This window comes from Lates calcarifer, linkage group LG13 (assembly GCF_001640805.2).
Source record: "Lates calcarifer isolate ASB-BC8 linkage group LG13, TLL_Latcal_v3, whole genome shotgun sequence".
NCBI classification, from domain to species: Eukaryota; Metazoa; Chordata; class Actinopteri; family Centropomidae; genus Lates; species Lates calcarifer.
In genome coordinates this window covers 5,368,114-5,384,831 of record NC_066845.1, presented here as the reverse complement: position 1 = coordinate 5,384,831, position 16,718 = coordinate 5,368,114, and the positions used below count along the sequence as shown (strand labels likewise).

At 39.2% G+C, this 16,718-nt stretch overlaps 1 protein-coding gene across 1 annotated transcript in view; it reads right to left on the bottom strand.

The window, feature by feature from the left end:
• Nucleotides 1-16,500, bottom strand: part of LOC108882134 (dmX-like protein 1) — a 52,253-nt gene extending 35,753 nt beyond the window's left edge. Inside the window, 15 exon segments of the mRNA XM_018674453.2 lie at nt 342-431; nt 825-946; nt 1,457-2,174; nt 3,001-3,242; nt 3,406-3,582; nt 4,137-4,314; nt 6,100-6,304; nt 7,262-7,446; nt 7,707-7,773; nt 8,146-8,290; nt 8,440-8,518; nt 9,066-9,143; nt 13,101-13,226; nt 14,244-14,483; nt 16,129-16,500. Of these exon segments, the coding sequence (XP_018529969.1) occupies nt 342-431; nt 825-946; nt 1,457-2,174; nt 3,001-3,242; nt 3,406-3,582; nt 4,137-4,314; nt 6,100-6,304; nt 7,262-7,446; nt 7,707-7,773; nt 8,146-8,290; nt 8,440-8,518; nt 9,066-9,143; nt 13,101-13,226; nt 14,244-14,330 (2,499 nt within the window). The 5' untranslated portion in view covers nt 14,331-14,483; nt 16,129-16,500.
• Between the last annotated feature and the right edge of the window lie 218 nt (nt 16,501-16,718).

Sequence of the window (16,718 nt, the reverse complement as noted above, 5' to 3'; positions counted from 1 at the left end):
ACAGACACACTGACACACACGCCTCACACACACAAGCCACAAGCAGCCTGAGGGGAAGAGAGAAGGTTTGCTCTGCACCCGTTTTTGTTTTTTCATGGTTGACCTTTCACAGAGACTCAGAGGTCTACTGCAGAATGTTTCATATACAGTACAAATGCTCCAGATTTCAACTGTGACTTTTAATTATATTTCAGTTTTAGGTTTTATTTCAGGGAAAAAGTTTCTGTTAATATATTTTTTATCCAAGTCGTTCACAGTCTTGGATAAAGTCTGCTCAAAGAGAGAGCAAGGGAAATGTGTTTGAATACACTCCAGGTCCTTTGGGCTTCATTTATACTTACAAAGTCAGTAATGGCATCCAGCTCTATAATACACCCTGGTTTTGCTGTGGATTGCTGGCTGATGATGTTGAACACCTCCCCAACATATTTCTGAAGTGAAAAAGACATTAAATTTTGGATTAGGGATGCATAGTTTAAACATAGTTACCATGTGTTTCTTAAAATTCTAAAATACAGTTTATATGCAACACAAGCAAGAACATTTTTCAAAATGGAAAAATAAGAAAAATGAATAGTTCATAAAAATGTGATATTAACTGTCACTTCTTGCCAGATTCAATTCCACTGCATTGGGTTAAAAGGATCATAGCCATGTCATTCATCTTAATTCTTGTGCTATTTAATTGTGCTCCTATATAATTTTTCTGCCAAGTCATCCAAGTCTTGCACTAATTAAGTGGCAAGACTGCAAATTGACAACATCTTATTATCTCACCAAGGGGGCCCAAGGGGTACATCAGTGTACAAAAAAAGCAGTCTTACTGATATCTCAGGGTTGGAGAGCTCGCTCAGGAGTTTCTTGGCTTCGATGACAGCCTGATACAGCCTGAGTGAGTGACCGTCACTCGCCACAAAGCAGGCGCTGGGGGAGTTACAGTAAACACCTAAAGAGGGAAAGAAAGAAAAAAAAAAGAAAAAATATAAAAAGACAAGATATATACTGAACACTGAGGTAGAGCACATTTAACAAACAAGCAAATATTAAAGACCTCTGTTATATATTTATATGGACTATGTGCTCTCATACAGCAAGTCTATTGGTTGGATACTGAAATTTAAAGCCTTCACAGATTTTAAGGAGTTTAAATTAGTTGTTTTCACCAGAATTGTTTATTTATATACAAGAGAATATACATGAGAGTAAAATGGACTCGAAAAACTTTATAAAAATTATATTTATGGGGATTTCAAGTCCCAAAGCTGGTCTCATTGGATCATAGTTAGTTATTCAGAAAAAGATAACTGAATTTAGTTTGTGTTACTGAACCAAAATAACTGTTTGGTAAACAAAAGAAATTATGAAAATGAAGCTGTGCTCACTAAAATGGCTGACTGTTAAAGCAGAGAGAGAGAAAAAAGTACTCAGTACTCAGACACTAAAAATATTTTCTCACCTAAACAGCTGCTGGGAATGAGTGTGGGCAGCCAGGCTACATTAGCAAATGCTGATGCATGGAGAGAATTAATCCTGGCTAGCTCAGACACCCCGCCTGACAAAGATAGTGGGCCAACAGGGTCCACTCTCCATAAAATCAGCTCACTGTAGATCGCATTGGGATCCTGAGAAACCACACCTAGGGACACCCGGCTGGGCCGCGACCGACGGGGCAGAGATGTTGGGTGAGAGAAACCAGAGGAGCAGGCCTCTGGAGGAGCGAGAATGCTGTCTACCTCTGGTGTCCTCAAGGCGTTGTGGTGTGAGGTGGTGAGGAGGAGGGGGAGTAACGAGTGACAGGCCAGGTCATTGAGGTGGAAGCGGTGGCCGCAGTACCGTGACTTGTGAGAGACGCTGAGCACAGTGGAGAAAGCAGAGTCCTCCGCGAAACTGACTGCCCACTGGTTCAGGGAACCATCGGCATGTTTGGAGATCATGAGGACATTTGGGGTGAAAATGCTTAGTCGGAGACTACTGCTGGGTGCAGCTTTTCCTTGACCTCCATAGCTTATTAGAGCAGATTTAGTTTGAGGCAGTGTGCTCCCAGGCGGTCGCTGTCTGCCATGTTGGATAGCCAGATCCACATTCTTGTTGCAGGCATACATAACAACACTGTGGCTCAGGGAGATTGCATCACCTGTAGGGAATGCTACAGGAATCCGGGACACAAACGACACCTGAGAGAAAAAGAGAGACATCAGAGTAACGAAATCTAAAACATCTAAAACTTTCAGCTCTGAGTTAAGAGAGAACAAGGACTCTATTTTAGTTTGAAAGAAGCATACATTATGAAACAGCAAAAGTTCCCATGTGGATGTGGCAGTGAGGATCATGACCCCATTTTTCAAAAGGGTGACAACTGACTTTCTGAAACTAACTGAGTCACTAAGACAGTGATGGAGACTCGAGGGATAGAGCCTTCTTCACCCCCTTCACATATGTAAAAATGATAAATGTTCAACAATACCTATGCTAATAATAATATCAGGGTCCTGTCTGTTTCATATAATTAAAGCAGGCAGGCTTAATCAACCTGAATGTCAATGAAACTTGGGATTTCTTTTAGCTGCCTTGCCTGACTGACTGCCTGCCATGTCACGAGATTCTCATTATTTCACTGCTAATAAAAATGCATCAAGGGAATTTTCAATTTGATATGAAGTCACACATAATTAGAATATAATTGTATGAATAGCTGGATGAGAAGCCATTAGAATAGGAGCTAGACCATCACGACTGTCAAAATGATTCACAGCCTTACTGAGATGATAAACTAATCCTCTCCCCAAGAGGCACGTCTCGAAAATGTGAACACAAACAAGTTGCTTGAAAGAGTGACCAAAGGAAAGTCTACTTAGTGTATAGTGATAATTAAATTATAAAATAAAAACATAGTTAATATTTGCTTTACTGTAGTTTCCCATTATTATCAATCAGTTAATAATATTTTATTGTTTCATTGTTACTGTAAACATACAGTAAACACATCAACAGTGAATTTACCTGAGCTTGTCTGAACATTCCTGGCTGGTATTCATCTAACCAGTCCACATGCCAGACTAACAGAGAGCCGTCCATGGGATGAATACTGAACAACATGTCTGCCCCTTTATTCCACTCCTCTAACAGCACGTCCACCTGGTGCTCCACTGCTGCCAGAGAAAGCTCCACAGTCTCGGGTCCTTGGGGGTCACTTGGCCTGCTACTATTATCCTCCTCATCAAAGTTCTCCTCATCTTCAGGCTCTGGAGGAGAATGCAAATTATAGTGCCAAAATGTAAATTCTAAAATCAGTATGGTAGACAAAGCAGAACACAATATGTACAGGCCTAGTTTTAACTGATTTATTCCACCATTGCATGTTCACTCCTCAAAGTGTTAGGGCCTGATCCAAATATTTTTCTGTACCTTCATGGGAGCATTCACTCTGTTGCTCCAGGCTGCCTCGGAGCTGCTGCAGGAAGACTTCCATAGCTAAAGTGAAATGAAGCTCTTTGTTGTTGAGCCAGTGGACAGTAAAAGGACCTCCAGGTTCCTCATCATCCACAGCACTCAGAGAGGAGATGGAGGGCAGTAGAGGAATGTCTGTGATGAAGACAATATGTGATTAAGTGATTTTAAAAAAGGCAAAGAATAACAGAAATTTACATTACATTAGATTGGACAAACAGACGCCTCCTGGGGTTGGTTTGAGGTATGCTAAAATGTAATTCATGCATACAAATACAATCCTACAGGACTTCTCGGCCTCGAGGCTAAAGGAGATTCTGCCCTGATTCAGGTCGAATTAAGCTGCCCCACAAAAACATGTGGAGGAACAAAATGAAAATGCCTTACATTTACTGTGAGCAGCTTTGACTGAGCACTAAAACTCACTGGGATGTTAAATAAACAACCTCAGGCAGTATACAAAATACAGAGGCGAAGCCCTCTGACCTAGTGCTGATAATATTCAAGCAGAGCTTACTTTCTGTAGCCTCTATGGTTTAGGAATAACTAATATGTTGCTATGCTGTAGGTGTGTTTCCTCCTCTTTATGAAGTACACTGGGCCATCCTGTAGCTTTAAACTCTTCAATAAATTTGGAGAATTTGTTTATCAACTGTCAACAACTAGCTACATAAACTAATGAGTCTAACCTGTGGCTGGGTTGATGCTGGCAGCAATGTGGAAGTGGCAGAGAGCGTTGGCATGGGGCATGTTGCTGCTGCTCTTCTTGTGGTTGTAGTGTCGACTCTGATGGTGAGGCAGGCAACTAGTCAGGGAAGGCTGGGGCACATCCCGATTGAGGGAGGAGTGCCATGATTCTTGAAAATTCTGTGAGGAAAACATTCATTATTACCACTAGATAAATTAAAAACAATGTGTTGTTTCTTCCAAAATAGGTTGATTTTATGAATGTAGACTGCATTGAGCTTTATCAATATTTTTTTCCCCATAGATTACATGTATAAATTACAGAGAGAAATCTTTTTAAATAACTTGAAAAGCAACTGTTTTAAAGGGTGGGGCAGCAAAGTGCAACACAATAGTCCCCTGTTACTCCTTCAGGCTGACACAGAGATGCAGGTTAAACCTGCTTTTGAAGACTGATGTTAATGAATCAATATGTGCCAACTAACAAGGCTTGTCTTCACAGCCTGAAGTGAATTACACTGCTTTGGTCAACAGGTGTTCCTCCAAGGGATGGGAATTTAATTTGATGTTATTGACATTGAATCGACATTTAAGTTTACTGCCCAATTTGTCTAAAAAAAGAATCAGAGCCAGAGAGAAACAGATAGCATGGAAGAGTGGTGGGGGTTGGGTGGGGGTATTCAAACTGAAATTAAACTTGTTTTGGTACTAGGTTTTATTTTATTTTTAAATTTTTTTGAAAGAAAGAGCATCTTTTGGTTTCATGTGGTTTCATCTTTAACATAATACTAGTTTTGAATATTATTATGGTATGACTATTACTGAGCTTTAAGTGCTCATCACACCTGTGAAGAGGTCCTTGATAAGAAATGTGTACTGTGAACTCACTATTTGAGAATGCATGTGGTGTACTGGTGTGTACAAAGCAGACACACATACTTCTAAATGGTTTTATAACCAAGTAGAAAAATTAGATTGTAGTGGAAATCCCACATCACTGTCTCCTCCAGAGGTTCTGAAACAGCATCCTTATCAAGAAGCTTCGGGCTTAATAAACGTCATTGATTTGCAAGAAATTGTATACTGCTCCGCACACCTTAAGGTATCATACTAAAATTAAGTTTGAAATAGGGCTCTCTCAGTATTGTCCATTCCTTTCAGTTTGGGAGGAGGAGAATTATCTCAGACTACCGCCTGGATCATCCAGCACAGTCTGTGATTTTTAATGAATAATTCCACACATGTACTCTTACAGACTTTCCTCAAGGCACAGTAGAGAAATTTGCATACCTATTTTTCCAGTAATCTCATGTGCCCTAGGCTTTGTAAGTGCCAGTGAGACCCATAACCATTTAAATGTCCATATTAAAATGGATTTAAGTATTGTGTTTGGGGCCTACAGTAGCCAGGCTGTTAGCAACAACCTAGGTCACTTATAGAAGATGACGCCACCATTAAAGGTGAGCTAGCAGCAGCAGAAATGAAAAAGAAAAACAGCCATCAACCAGTTGTATAGATTACATAAAGGAGGCACATATTCTTCACAGTCTTTAGCCCTCTACAAAGCCTCAAAAAGCATCTTCATGTTTGATAGCCAATTCATTTTCCCTTTTAGCTCTACTAAGCCTCAGTTTTCTTTCTATCTCCTTTCTCAGTCTCCGTTTGCACTTTCCCTCATCCCTGCAGTTCCATAAATGTCATAAATCATCAGTAGTGAAAATACAGTGGTCTGGCCTCTACTTCAGGTTAATTCGTGCAATTTTTTTCACACTACAATGAAAATGATGGCAATTTCTTTTTCTTTTTGTAATTTGTAACCAACATAGAGGATATTCTCATTCTGATAGTACTTTACACATAATGCTTTTGATTCTTACAGAAATAAGTTGTGCTCACCTTGGCAAGCTCTTACTTGACCTAAAACTGGCAACTGAGTGTATTTATTTTTAGTAAACAGTTGCTTACTTCCTGTGCTGTTTTTCCTTGCGTCTTCCCATTGCAGGTGTGTTTCCTTGTAGAACCAGCACATCTGAGTGCGTCGCTGTGTTGGCCAGGGGCGTGGTTGTTATGGAGACCAGACAGGAGGCTGTCACCCGGCAACAGTGTCTCTGCCCAGAGCCGACACACGCTGTCCTTACAGCAGGTGAGCAGAACATTACACACGGCACCTCTGTTAGGAGAGAGGAAATGAAAGAGAAGGAGAAAAAGGAAGGACAATGGCTAAGGCAACTCGTCAGTAATGATGTTAGTCATCTCATGGTGCTAGTGCTATTCAACAGTAGGTCAAAGGAAAAAACCTGTAAGAGATAAGTTATACAAAAGGTCAAGAAGTGAAGGCAGTGATAAAGAAATGACTGAATCTAATCTCGTCCTTAATGTAGGCCAAGATTACAGAATACAATACACCAGTTTACTGGAAAGGGAACATAAAACTTTTGGAGTAAGTAAAGAGATGATGTTTTATTATCCTATCTGATCATTGACAGACCATCGACATAGTAGTACAACTCAGATGACAACTTCAGTTCTTTCTAACACCTTATTTATAGGAGCAAATAAGCTCAATGAGAGTTCTGCCTTAACATTACACTGTCTTTCTGTCTATATTAATTCTCTGAGCTGATAGGTAGAATTACATTATTTTAATAGAGATATCCCAAATAATATTTCTGTATAATAAATCTCCTGTGAAATGCATCACATTCAGTCAAAGGTTACATAAGATTATCAATGCTGTAATAAAGCAAGGCAGAGGATTCAGTTTTAGTATAGTGTGAGATTGTAATACCACACAGTGTTTAACCTATTTTGAATTTGCTTCTTGTAAGAGCTCCTTAATAGTCAACCCATAAAATGCTGTGAATCAAACAGCTAAATAAACAGAAAAACAGATACTTCCTGTTTACCTTGTAAAACAGGCCTAAAGAACAGGTAATGCAAATCGAGTATTGTTTTATTACTGTGCAACACTCCTAAGGCTATGGTGAAATCCTGGAAGGTAACTCATGTTTGTTAACTTGTGGCTGTCAACTGTGTTAGCTTAGGTGAAAATGAGACAGTTGAGAACACAAATGAATCATCGCTGCACAAAAAAGGCTGTGAGATGTTGCCTTGACAATGTCCGTACCGTGGCATGTACATGCTGGTCTTCCTCCATGAGAAGCCAGTAACAGAACGGGGATGGGCCAGGTAGACAAAGGAGAAGGCCAGCTCTCCCTGGACACTGACACTGGGTTCTGGAGGTGTGAAGAGTCTGGAAACACCTGACTTCCACTTACTGGTACTGTACCAGACCTTTACGAGGCAGTCATCCTGAAGAGGAGTCACAAACAGGGGTATAATTGATGTTGTTTTGTAGGGTGTGCTATTAAAAGCTAAAGCCATTAGGCCATATACCTAAACTTCAAAAAGGCAACAAAGGAAGGTAGCACTTTTTGGTTACTTTACAAATATACCTGAGTTTACAGTGTTTGACCTAGTCATCGTGAATAAACAATTCTAGCAGGACTTGCGCAAGCTAGTGTGCATCAGAATACATGCAGGTTTAACAACTCCTGGTAAAAGTAATTTACCTGCCCAGCAGTAGCAAAGAATTCCCCATCAGGTGAGAACTTCATTAAACTGACTGGTGAAGCCGTCCTTCAGACAGAAAATTTTAAATTAGAGCATTTTCAATAATCAGTATTACAAAAGTGTATATTTTCAGTAACTAAAAATATACAGTGAGTTATGTTGACCATTTAAGACAGAATAAAACAAATTGAAATGAAAATCTAATTAAATGAATATTTAAAGTTTTATGTGCCAATATTGTAATTAGCTGGTTTTAATAAATTGTTTATGTAGTACGTGACTAAAAATCATGTTGATAACGCCAGAAGTTATCCAGTTTGAGTACATTTTGTGGAGAACATTTCTTAAAAAAAAATTCCCCTCCCTCCCAAAGTCACTATCCCAAAGTCACAGAGGTAGGCTGCATCATGTGCAGATTTTGTACTTCTCAGTTCTTACTTGCTCTGCCAGATGCACCTCCAGGCAGAATGAGAGTCTCTCATGGTCATTTCTGCCTGCTCTCCCCCTTCTTCAGCTTCATCTTTTACGCCATCAACATTAGACCACAACTGAAGGCTACTAGAGCCTGTTAAGAGAGTGCTGCCTAGACACACAAAAACACATTCACTCTTTCAGGACATAAACCACCCATGTCTTGTGTCATATAACTTGTTAAGTAAAAAAAGGAAAGTGAGGGCATATGCTGCAAGCAAGATTTGTATGCTGGAATTAAGAGAGAATTAATCAAAGTACCTGTGGGGTGCCAGGCCAGGTTGCGTACCATGGACTGTAATACAAACTGTCCAGTCTTCTGCCACTGGCAGTTCAACTTCTGTACAGAGAGAACAAACACAATGTTTAAAACAAAACATTAATGAGATTAATAGAATAGGCTCTGAAAATAATAATTTCCTTTTATCACTTCGGTCAGTAGTTACAACTGGGTTAACAAGAACAAACAGTGAAGCTGCTTTCATGTGAGCCACATGTGATCAGGCCACATGGACAGCAACTGTAATACCAGTGAACTTCTGCGATGAAAGAGGTATCTTTCCATTCCATGTAACTCTTCTGTGACAGAAAGCTGCTCAGCACTGATGTATGAAACATCTGCACTGACTATACAACAGGAGTAAACAATAAACATGACAGTAACTGCAGGACTTGACTCAATGTTTCAGTAAGAATGTGCAAGTGTGTTTCAAATATCTGTTCTTCCCCAGTGACTTTCTGATGGGTTTAGAGGAAAAATATTCTGACCCATTTTACATAACAAGAAAGAGCTGCCTGAAGGAGAAAGGTCTTGTTTTTCAGGATGAATGCTGAATGCATACATGACCAGACTGTGATTGGAGGATGATGGCGTATAGACTACTCACAGTCAGCGATGTATCTTTTTGATCTGGGTGCTGAACAGGCTCAAAGACACACACAATGCTTCCATAGGAAGCTGCAATCTGTGAGCAGAGAAAAGAGAAGCCAACACATTAGGTATTAAGATATGTTTCCCGAAACAAAGTGAAACAAAATATTATTATTATTATTATTTCAAAAAAGCAAAAAATATAAATCTATTGTAAATTACAAGTAAATTTACAACATTTGACAAATACATTGCAAAATTATCAATTGTGTGTTTAGGAATATTAGCCAACCAACTCATATTTCTTGTAGACAAAATGCTTGTTTTTGACAAGTTGGACAGTGAATAATGAGATCAGATCCTTATTCAAGATCCTAATTAGTTAAATAATCTGCAGTCCCCTCTATGAACAATAAAACTATCAACAGTAAATAAGTGTAGTCCCTAGACAACAAACCAAAAATGCCCACAGTCTATAGCACACTGTCCCTTATTTGCACACTTCCCATTCATGCATTCTACATGCTGAAGTGCTTTTCAAGGAAGCCACAGTCAGAATGTTAAACAGAGTGAATGGGTGAAATTATTGTGGCAGAGAACACAAATAACAAGCTTAATAAGGTCCAGGTCCTGGATAATACAAGCTGTGTCTCTAAGGGGATAAAAAATATGCAGACTGTCCGCGAATTAATTCTGTGAAGGAGTGAGTCACACACTCACACGTGCAAATGTGCATATTATAAATGCATATTATAAACAGTCACACAGAAATCCTTTTAGGTGATGGTTCAGATGAACAAAAATGACAACAGACTGAATAAGAGAAACACAGTTCACATTTAAGTGGAGAAGAAAATGTAACACATTTCTGCTATTAAAGCACTGACAATGTAGTACTGTAGAACCAATCCAGGGAATAAAACAGTCAAATAAACATAGGCCTGGACACAGCAAAAAGAAAGAAAAAATATGAGTAATTAAACATTCAGTCTCCTTTTCTATGATTATAATTATGACTATACTTTGGTCTGATTTTCATGAAACCCCAACTGAGATTTTGAAATCATATTACACTGCAAGAGTATTTCAACTGATATCTTAAGGATCCAGAAATGGTTTTAATCATGAGCAGCCTGCTGTTTTAGCTTGCTAACAATAATGGGAGCAGTTTTTAAAAGTTGCTATAGTGCCTCTGCTTTAGTGGAGGTTGCTCCATGTCTTGTCTCTATGGTGTTGCTCTGCATACATTTGTTTTGAACTCTAAGAAGGCACTCAAATTGTGAGGTAATATAACACAGTGTTCAATCAATATAATTATCTTTATTTTGTGCTGTAAATAAATTAATTCCTCTTAATGACAGTAAGTGATGCAAAGTTCTATAGAGTCAAACCTGGTAGAACACAAAATAAAATGTGCAGAGGCAGAGGTTGCTATTCTTCTCAGTTATTTTTAATTTTAGCTAAGTCTTGAAATAATGTAGTACTCTTTAATTACACCTTCAGTGTAATGAGTTTGGAAACTAACGTTCCGTGGAAGTGGGTCATTAATACTTACAAAATGCATCTGGTACAGCACTTATGAGCATAGGGAATGTGTGCTCAACAATGCTGTTTAAACTAATAGCATTGCAAATATCACAGTGTGAAGAGGGGCAGGCATACCAACAGAGCATGCTTTAGCAGATGCTTGACCATGTTGGAAGCATGTGAGGTTAGTTCTGGCCCAACTGAATTGGATTAAACATCACATGAGGGGAGTGGTCAAGGATTGGGTGAACAATTCCTTTTTCATTTGAATTAAATCAGGCCTGTCTGCTGTTTTAACAATGCTACCACCATTCCCAATTACAAAGTAAACCTTAATCACAGTGATGGTCTGGAAATGATGACTTCTGCCTTTAATATCATTATGAAGTAATTTCTCAAGTTAACACAGACGTAGCAATGCCGGAATTCTCCTTTTGTGGTTGATTGCAGCATTGTTACTCAGTACCTAAGAGGAATCATGAATATTGTCACTGCAGTAATAATGCAGGAAGGGCTGCTTTGGCCCTGGAAAAAAAAAAACAAAAAAAACTTAGAAACCAGTTATCAAGCTAGATGTTGGATGATAATGGAAGATGAACATTAGTAGTCTGGGGAGGAGCAGCCATTTGTGACTTGGGGCTTTAATTGAAAGTCGATTTATTTAGAAATCCCTCACATTCTGAATGATTTTTCCCTTATAATCATTGCCAGCAATACTAACTCATCAAAAGAAACCAGTGAACAAGCAAGATGTTTGGCAACTACATTTAGTCGATTTTTATAAATACAGCCAAAATACCTTATCCACTAGGGACCCCTTCTGAAGTAGAATTAGAAGTCAGATTCCATAAGGTTACCAAAAGGTTCTGAAAGATAGTAATTAATTGCCCTACACTCAAAACGTTTGCAGAGAAATGTTACAGTGCTATAAAACTTTCACTTCAGAGTTTTTATGAAAAAACTCAACACAACCTTTTGCACCTTGGCACTCTGGATTAACATCCAAGACTACAAAACAACCCAAACCCGCCTGGGTTGGAAGTGAGAAAGGATTAACTAATAATCAACTAAGTCCCTAGGGTCCCTTTTACTTTTTCTGCTTTTTGGCAATGAAACCATATGCCTGAAGCCTTGCTTGACCTGATACTTGTTCAAGGGTTTTTTTCCTGAGACTAGCAACAGGTGCAGAGGAGGTGGATTAGGTCCTAAATCATATTTTTAAATAGGATCTAATTTAATCAATTCTTAACTATTTGCTATAGGTATTTTTTGTCAATAAGAAGGTTGACAAAGTAATTACAATTACCCCCAAAAAAAGCGGTGTATACACACCCTTAGTCTACATGAACATGTTTCTGTTTATGTTTGTGTTTTGGTGATTAGACTAACCGTCTGTTTACCTTTCAAATAGCCCTTCTGTATCTCACGGTTTCATATGGCTGCTGGGCTCACGGTGTCACACCCCCCTCCATTCAAATATTTTCCCTTTAGATCTACACTGATCCCATACATGGCTTCTCTAGAATCCAACTGACTGCTACGGCGTAGCAATGGAAAACTACAGTCCCTGTAAATACCTATGCATTTTCACAAATCTTTTTCCCCACCAGAAATCTGTCTCTAGTTCAAATCACAAACACATCCCAACAGATCTTTTGTTTGTGCCAAAACTTAAACCCATTTTGGGGTTATTATCAGTATTATATTGGCAAATGTGCCTGTGTGCCACTACATGCTTTACTGGATGAATTTTCCCTCACTTGGAGTTGAGGAGTAGAAGTTCAAGTTCATAAGAAAAGCCTTTAATGTTGCCAACAAATGCCTTTTCTGAAAATATAAGCTGCCAACACTTAATAAGAGTGCAAATGAGCTCATACCTTGCAAAACAGTTAGTTAATCTACAACAATATTAAAAAGACCAAAGTGCTAGACATTTAGCAAAATGTGGATAAGATTCATAAGATAGAAAATAAGTACGATTTCATTGACACTCAGAACAGAGCTTGCCTATTACACTTACTGAAAAACACATTCCACCAACCCAAATTGTGGTTGTTAAATAAATTTAAGAGGATATGTGCATCATGGCATAAAAACACACTTATGGTCCCCTGTTTGCTCTTTTTAAAATTGGACCAGGTGGTTTATTTTTCAAGTTGCAGTCAGTCATTTCTCTGAGCTCCCATTTTTGCACTTTGATCTCAGTCAAACCAAGGGATGGCATTAAGGGTTGAATGTTTGTACACAGCACAACACTGTCTGTTGACCCATAGTACAATACTAACCTTCAGTTATAACAAGGTTAAGAAACAAAATGCAGCTCAATTTGTTTGTTTGTTGAATTTGCTTTCCTTGTGATCAATGGGACACTATTAATATATCCAATTAATATAAATAAATAAACATTCATTTAAACTGTAATAATACCTGTACTCAACAGAACTGTATGGTATTTTGGGAACATCCTGGTTTGTATATCAACTTGAGGACACAATAAGACAGAGCACCATTCCATTACTCTTACTTGTCCACCCTGCAGTGAGCAGTCGACACAGCCGACTTGGATGTTGCCATGTTTGGCCCCTGGGATGATCTGAAGTCGCTCAAAGTCACTGCCCAAAATCACCACGTCGCAACCTGATGCATAGGCCTATGAAGAGACAAATAGACAGCAGGAAGGGGAGAGAGGTGAATATGACACAGATCCATCCAGAGAGAATTGCATGAAGGGTCACTTGAACAGCACTTGTCCGGGAGCCAGTTTCACAGCATTAAACATGGCACCATATGACAGCTCTGGAGTACAAGCAGTTAAGATTAGAATTCTACGCTCTATTTCCATGGCTCTCAGAAGAAGGTCTTCACATGAGCTGTGATTCACTGTGACTCACAAGAGGACATAAGGACAGAAATAGTTCTCCTATTGATCCACTCTCTGAATAGCATGGGAGTAGTATCTCATAGTGTTTGCCTCAAGATCAAGCAGTGCAAAAGCAGTTAGAGGTAGTGACACTGTCGATTGTTTATACAAGTATTAGAATTTTAAATGCTGCCAAAAATGTGTCAATATTTTGTTGAACTATTGAGTCATACAGGTCCAAATCGGAGTTGCTGTCATCTGCACTGTCTCTGAGAAAAAAATAAATAATGTGTGTAGAAAGGCCAAGCAGGTAGAAGCACATTTACAGAGCCTTGTTACTGTTATTGTATATCAGAAAACAACTCAATGAACAATCAGAATTACCGCACTTATATGCCAACCAGTCAAGCTAGTTATCACTTCATCATTTTATCCTATTAGACATTAGTGTAAATTATTAGTGTCATAATTAACATATAAATTCTTGAGTTATGGCCAAAAATATGGGTTGTGAGGTCACAGTGCCCTTGACCTTTGACCATCAAAATCTAATCAGTTCATTCGTGTGCTAGGTGTAATAAAATTCCCTCTAGGCATTCCTGAGATATTGCATTCACAAGAATGGAAGACATGTACACACGGACAGGCGGGCAACCTGAAAATACAATGCCTCCAGCCATGGTTATTGCCAGCGCAGAGCCATAAAAGTCTCTTCAGTTTTGTGACATGTCAGTTTTGCCACCGCCTAAGAATCAGAGCTCCTACATGGCTGGGAGGGAAATACTTCCAGAGCTTGAAATATCTTACCGTGAATGGCACATTGTTGACGCTCCCTACAGAGAAACAATTGTCTCCAGGGTTGACAGCCCCTGTGAGGACCTGATGGAGATTCATGACTCTTGTTTATATTCGCCTTGTGCTCCTTCCTCCTGTCTCCTTTCTCACAACACCCTCCCACTCCAGGTGAGGTTCATGGGAAACCATGGGAAGGATGTGTTCATCTTCATCTGTAGCCTGTGATTTCACTTCAGTGTCTGTACAGACATGCTGTGGCGAGAGGAGGGAGAAATAAGAACAGAGATGTCAACAGAAAATATTTTGGTTCGGGAGCATTGAGCCTGGAGCATTACTGACACCCGGACATTGACTGCAAATTGATTTAACACTCAGCACTTGTAATGTCATCAAGGACGACACAGATGATCTCCTAACTGTTTCAGTTGAACCACATTGTACATACAGGGCATCAAGTGCTCTTAAACCTTTTCTGAACCAGTCCAAAACTGCATGAAATTAGTCTCACAGTGGGACCTTGATGCATGAAAACGATGATGGTAGTATTGTGAGAGGACCCACTGCTAATGAGCATTATAGACAGCTGACAAAGGTATATTGGCATCAAAGCTCATTAATCCTGCTGGCCTATCTCTTCATTTAATACTTAATTTAAAACCATTTAATCAGTCAGCCCTTTTAGAGATTATCACGGAGAGTTCTTTCACTGCTATATAAATGCAGTCAGCTTGATTATTGACAAACTTGTTAGAATGCAAAGGAACTGGAATGACCACCACAGTGGGTAGAAACTAGAGGGGTAAATATGGGGGAGGGCCTCCAGGGAACCATGGACAAGCAAGGTGATGGTGTAGCAGCTGATGTGGTACAAGAACAGTGTCACATTATCACTGAGGGGCAAGAATTTCTGGTAGTAGTAGTAATGGAATATTTAATTTTAAAAATGCAATTATCTTTACCATCATAACAAGAGAAAATATATACAAATCTAGATAGGTAATTAGATAAGTTTCTTCAATTGATTCAGTAAGGATTTTAAACTATAAGGTACAGTAATACAGGTAGAATTTTTGGATGGGTAACAACATCAAACTAAATATTGCGAGAGGACAAATAGACTTCCAAGAAAAGCCTGTGTGCATACTGTATTTCAGCGCTCTACGCTGGCAGCAAATCCCATTCAATAGACATAAAGAGGCCATTATTAAAAGGGTGCAGCAGTGTAGGTGTCAGTGAGCCAAGTGGGTCACCACAATGCAGGCTTACACCTTACTACAGCACTGCATGTCCTGTTATTCCACAGAGTTTGGTGTCAAATTATCTTACAGTCAATGTCCAACAGACTTTGTTACAAACACAGGCAGGGTCAACAGAGGAAACTAATCTGTCACAAGACTAAAAACTTTATTGATATATATCTCACTTTCTGGGCTCAAGGTTGCTTAATGTTGATGCAATAGCCGTTAGCATCATCTAAAGACAGTTATGACACTGTAATTTTAACGTTAAAAATACATCTTTTCAGTAAAAGGAAAACAAGCCCCTGAATGTCAAAGTTAGGCATCCAACATTAATACAAGGTGTAGCAGTAACAGCGGGCTATTTTATCACTGAAGAAAATGAGGGTTGTGTTTCCTGTGCTGTGGCGACTCACGTGATAACATTTCACACGCCGGCGCATTAAATATAGTTGACACCACATCTGACTAATGTTGTGTCACCCGTTTAGATAAAAGTGTGTCAATGATTTTAAGCAGACACTTCATATATTAGCTACCTGTTTTCAAGTCCCCGAATCATGACGCTAACTTAGCTGTCAAGTTTAGCTAGCCATCTGCAGTTTGTGGAAGAGGCACCGTAAAACGACCCGTGTTAGACAAACTAATTAGCTACTTACCGTGTGCTGCTACTTTGTAACATGTCCTGAAGATAAAATGCCAACAGCTTCCCCCTTTCAGTTGCTCTTTTTGATGAATGTAGCTCTCTAATATTAAATGTTACGGATTCGGTCTCCTCAGTTAGCTAGCGTTAGCGCGTACTCGCTTGTAAAGCTCTCTTTTGGCGAGCTTCAGAGCTACAAAGCTAACTGTAGATCACTTGTGGCACATATTTCGTGCACGACAGTCTCTGTTTCCCAAGACGAGCATTTATTTACTTCACAAAATGCTAACCGCAAGAAGGAGCCAACCTCTCCCCAAGGTTAGCAAATAAAACGCTTCCAAAGAGGAAGCTTTACCTTATGTTGAAGATGTGTCATGATAATGACTGTTTCGCTGCAATGCATCATGGTCCTTGTAGTTGCGTTTTGACAGCAGAGCGAAGGGGCGTGCAGTTGACGTAACATGAGAGGTTGGTGGAAGAACTAGTATTTATATCTTTTATTTAAGCAAAACTAATGATACAATGACGTAAAACTTAATCACAAGAAAACGTCCTGTATTCAAAATTCTACACGAGTAAAAGTACAAAAGAAGTGTCTGGTAAAAG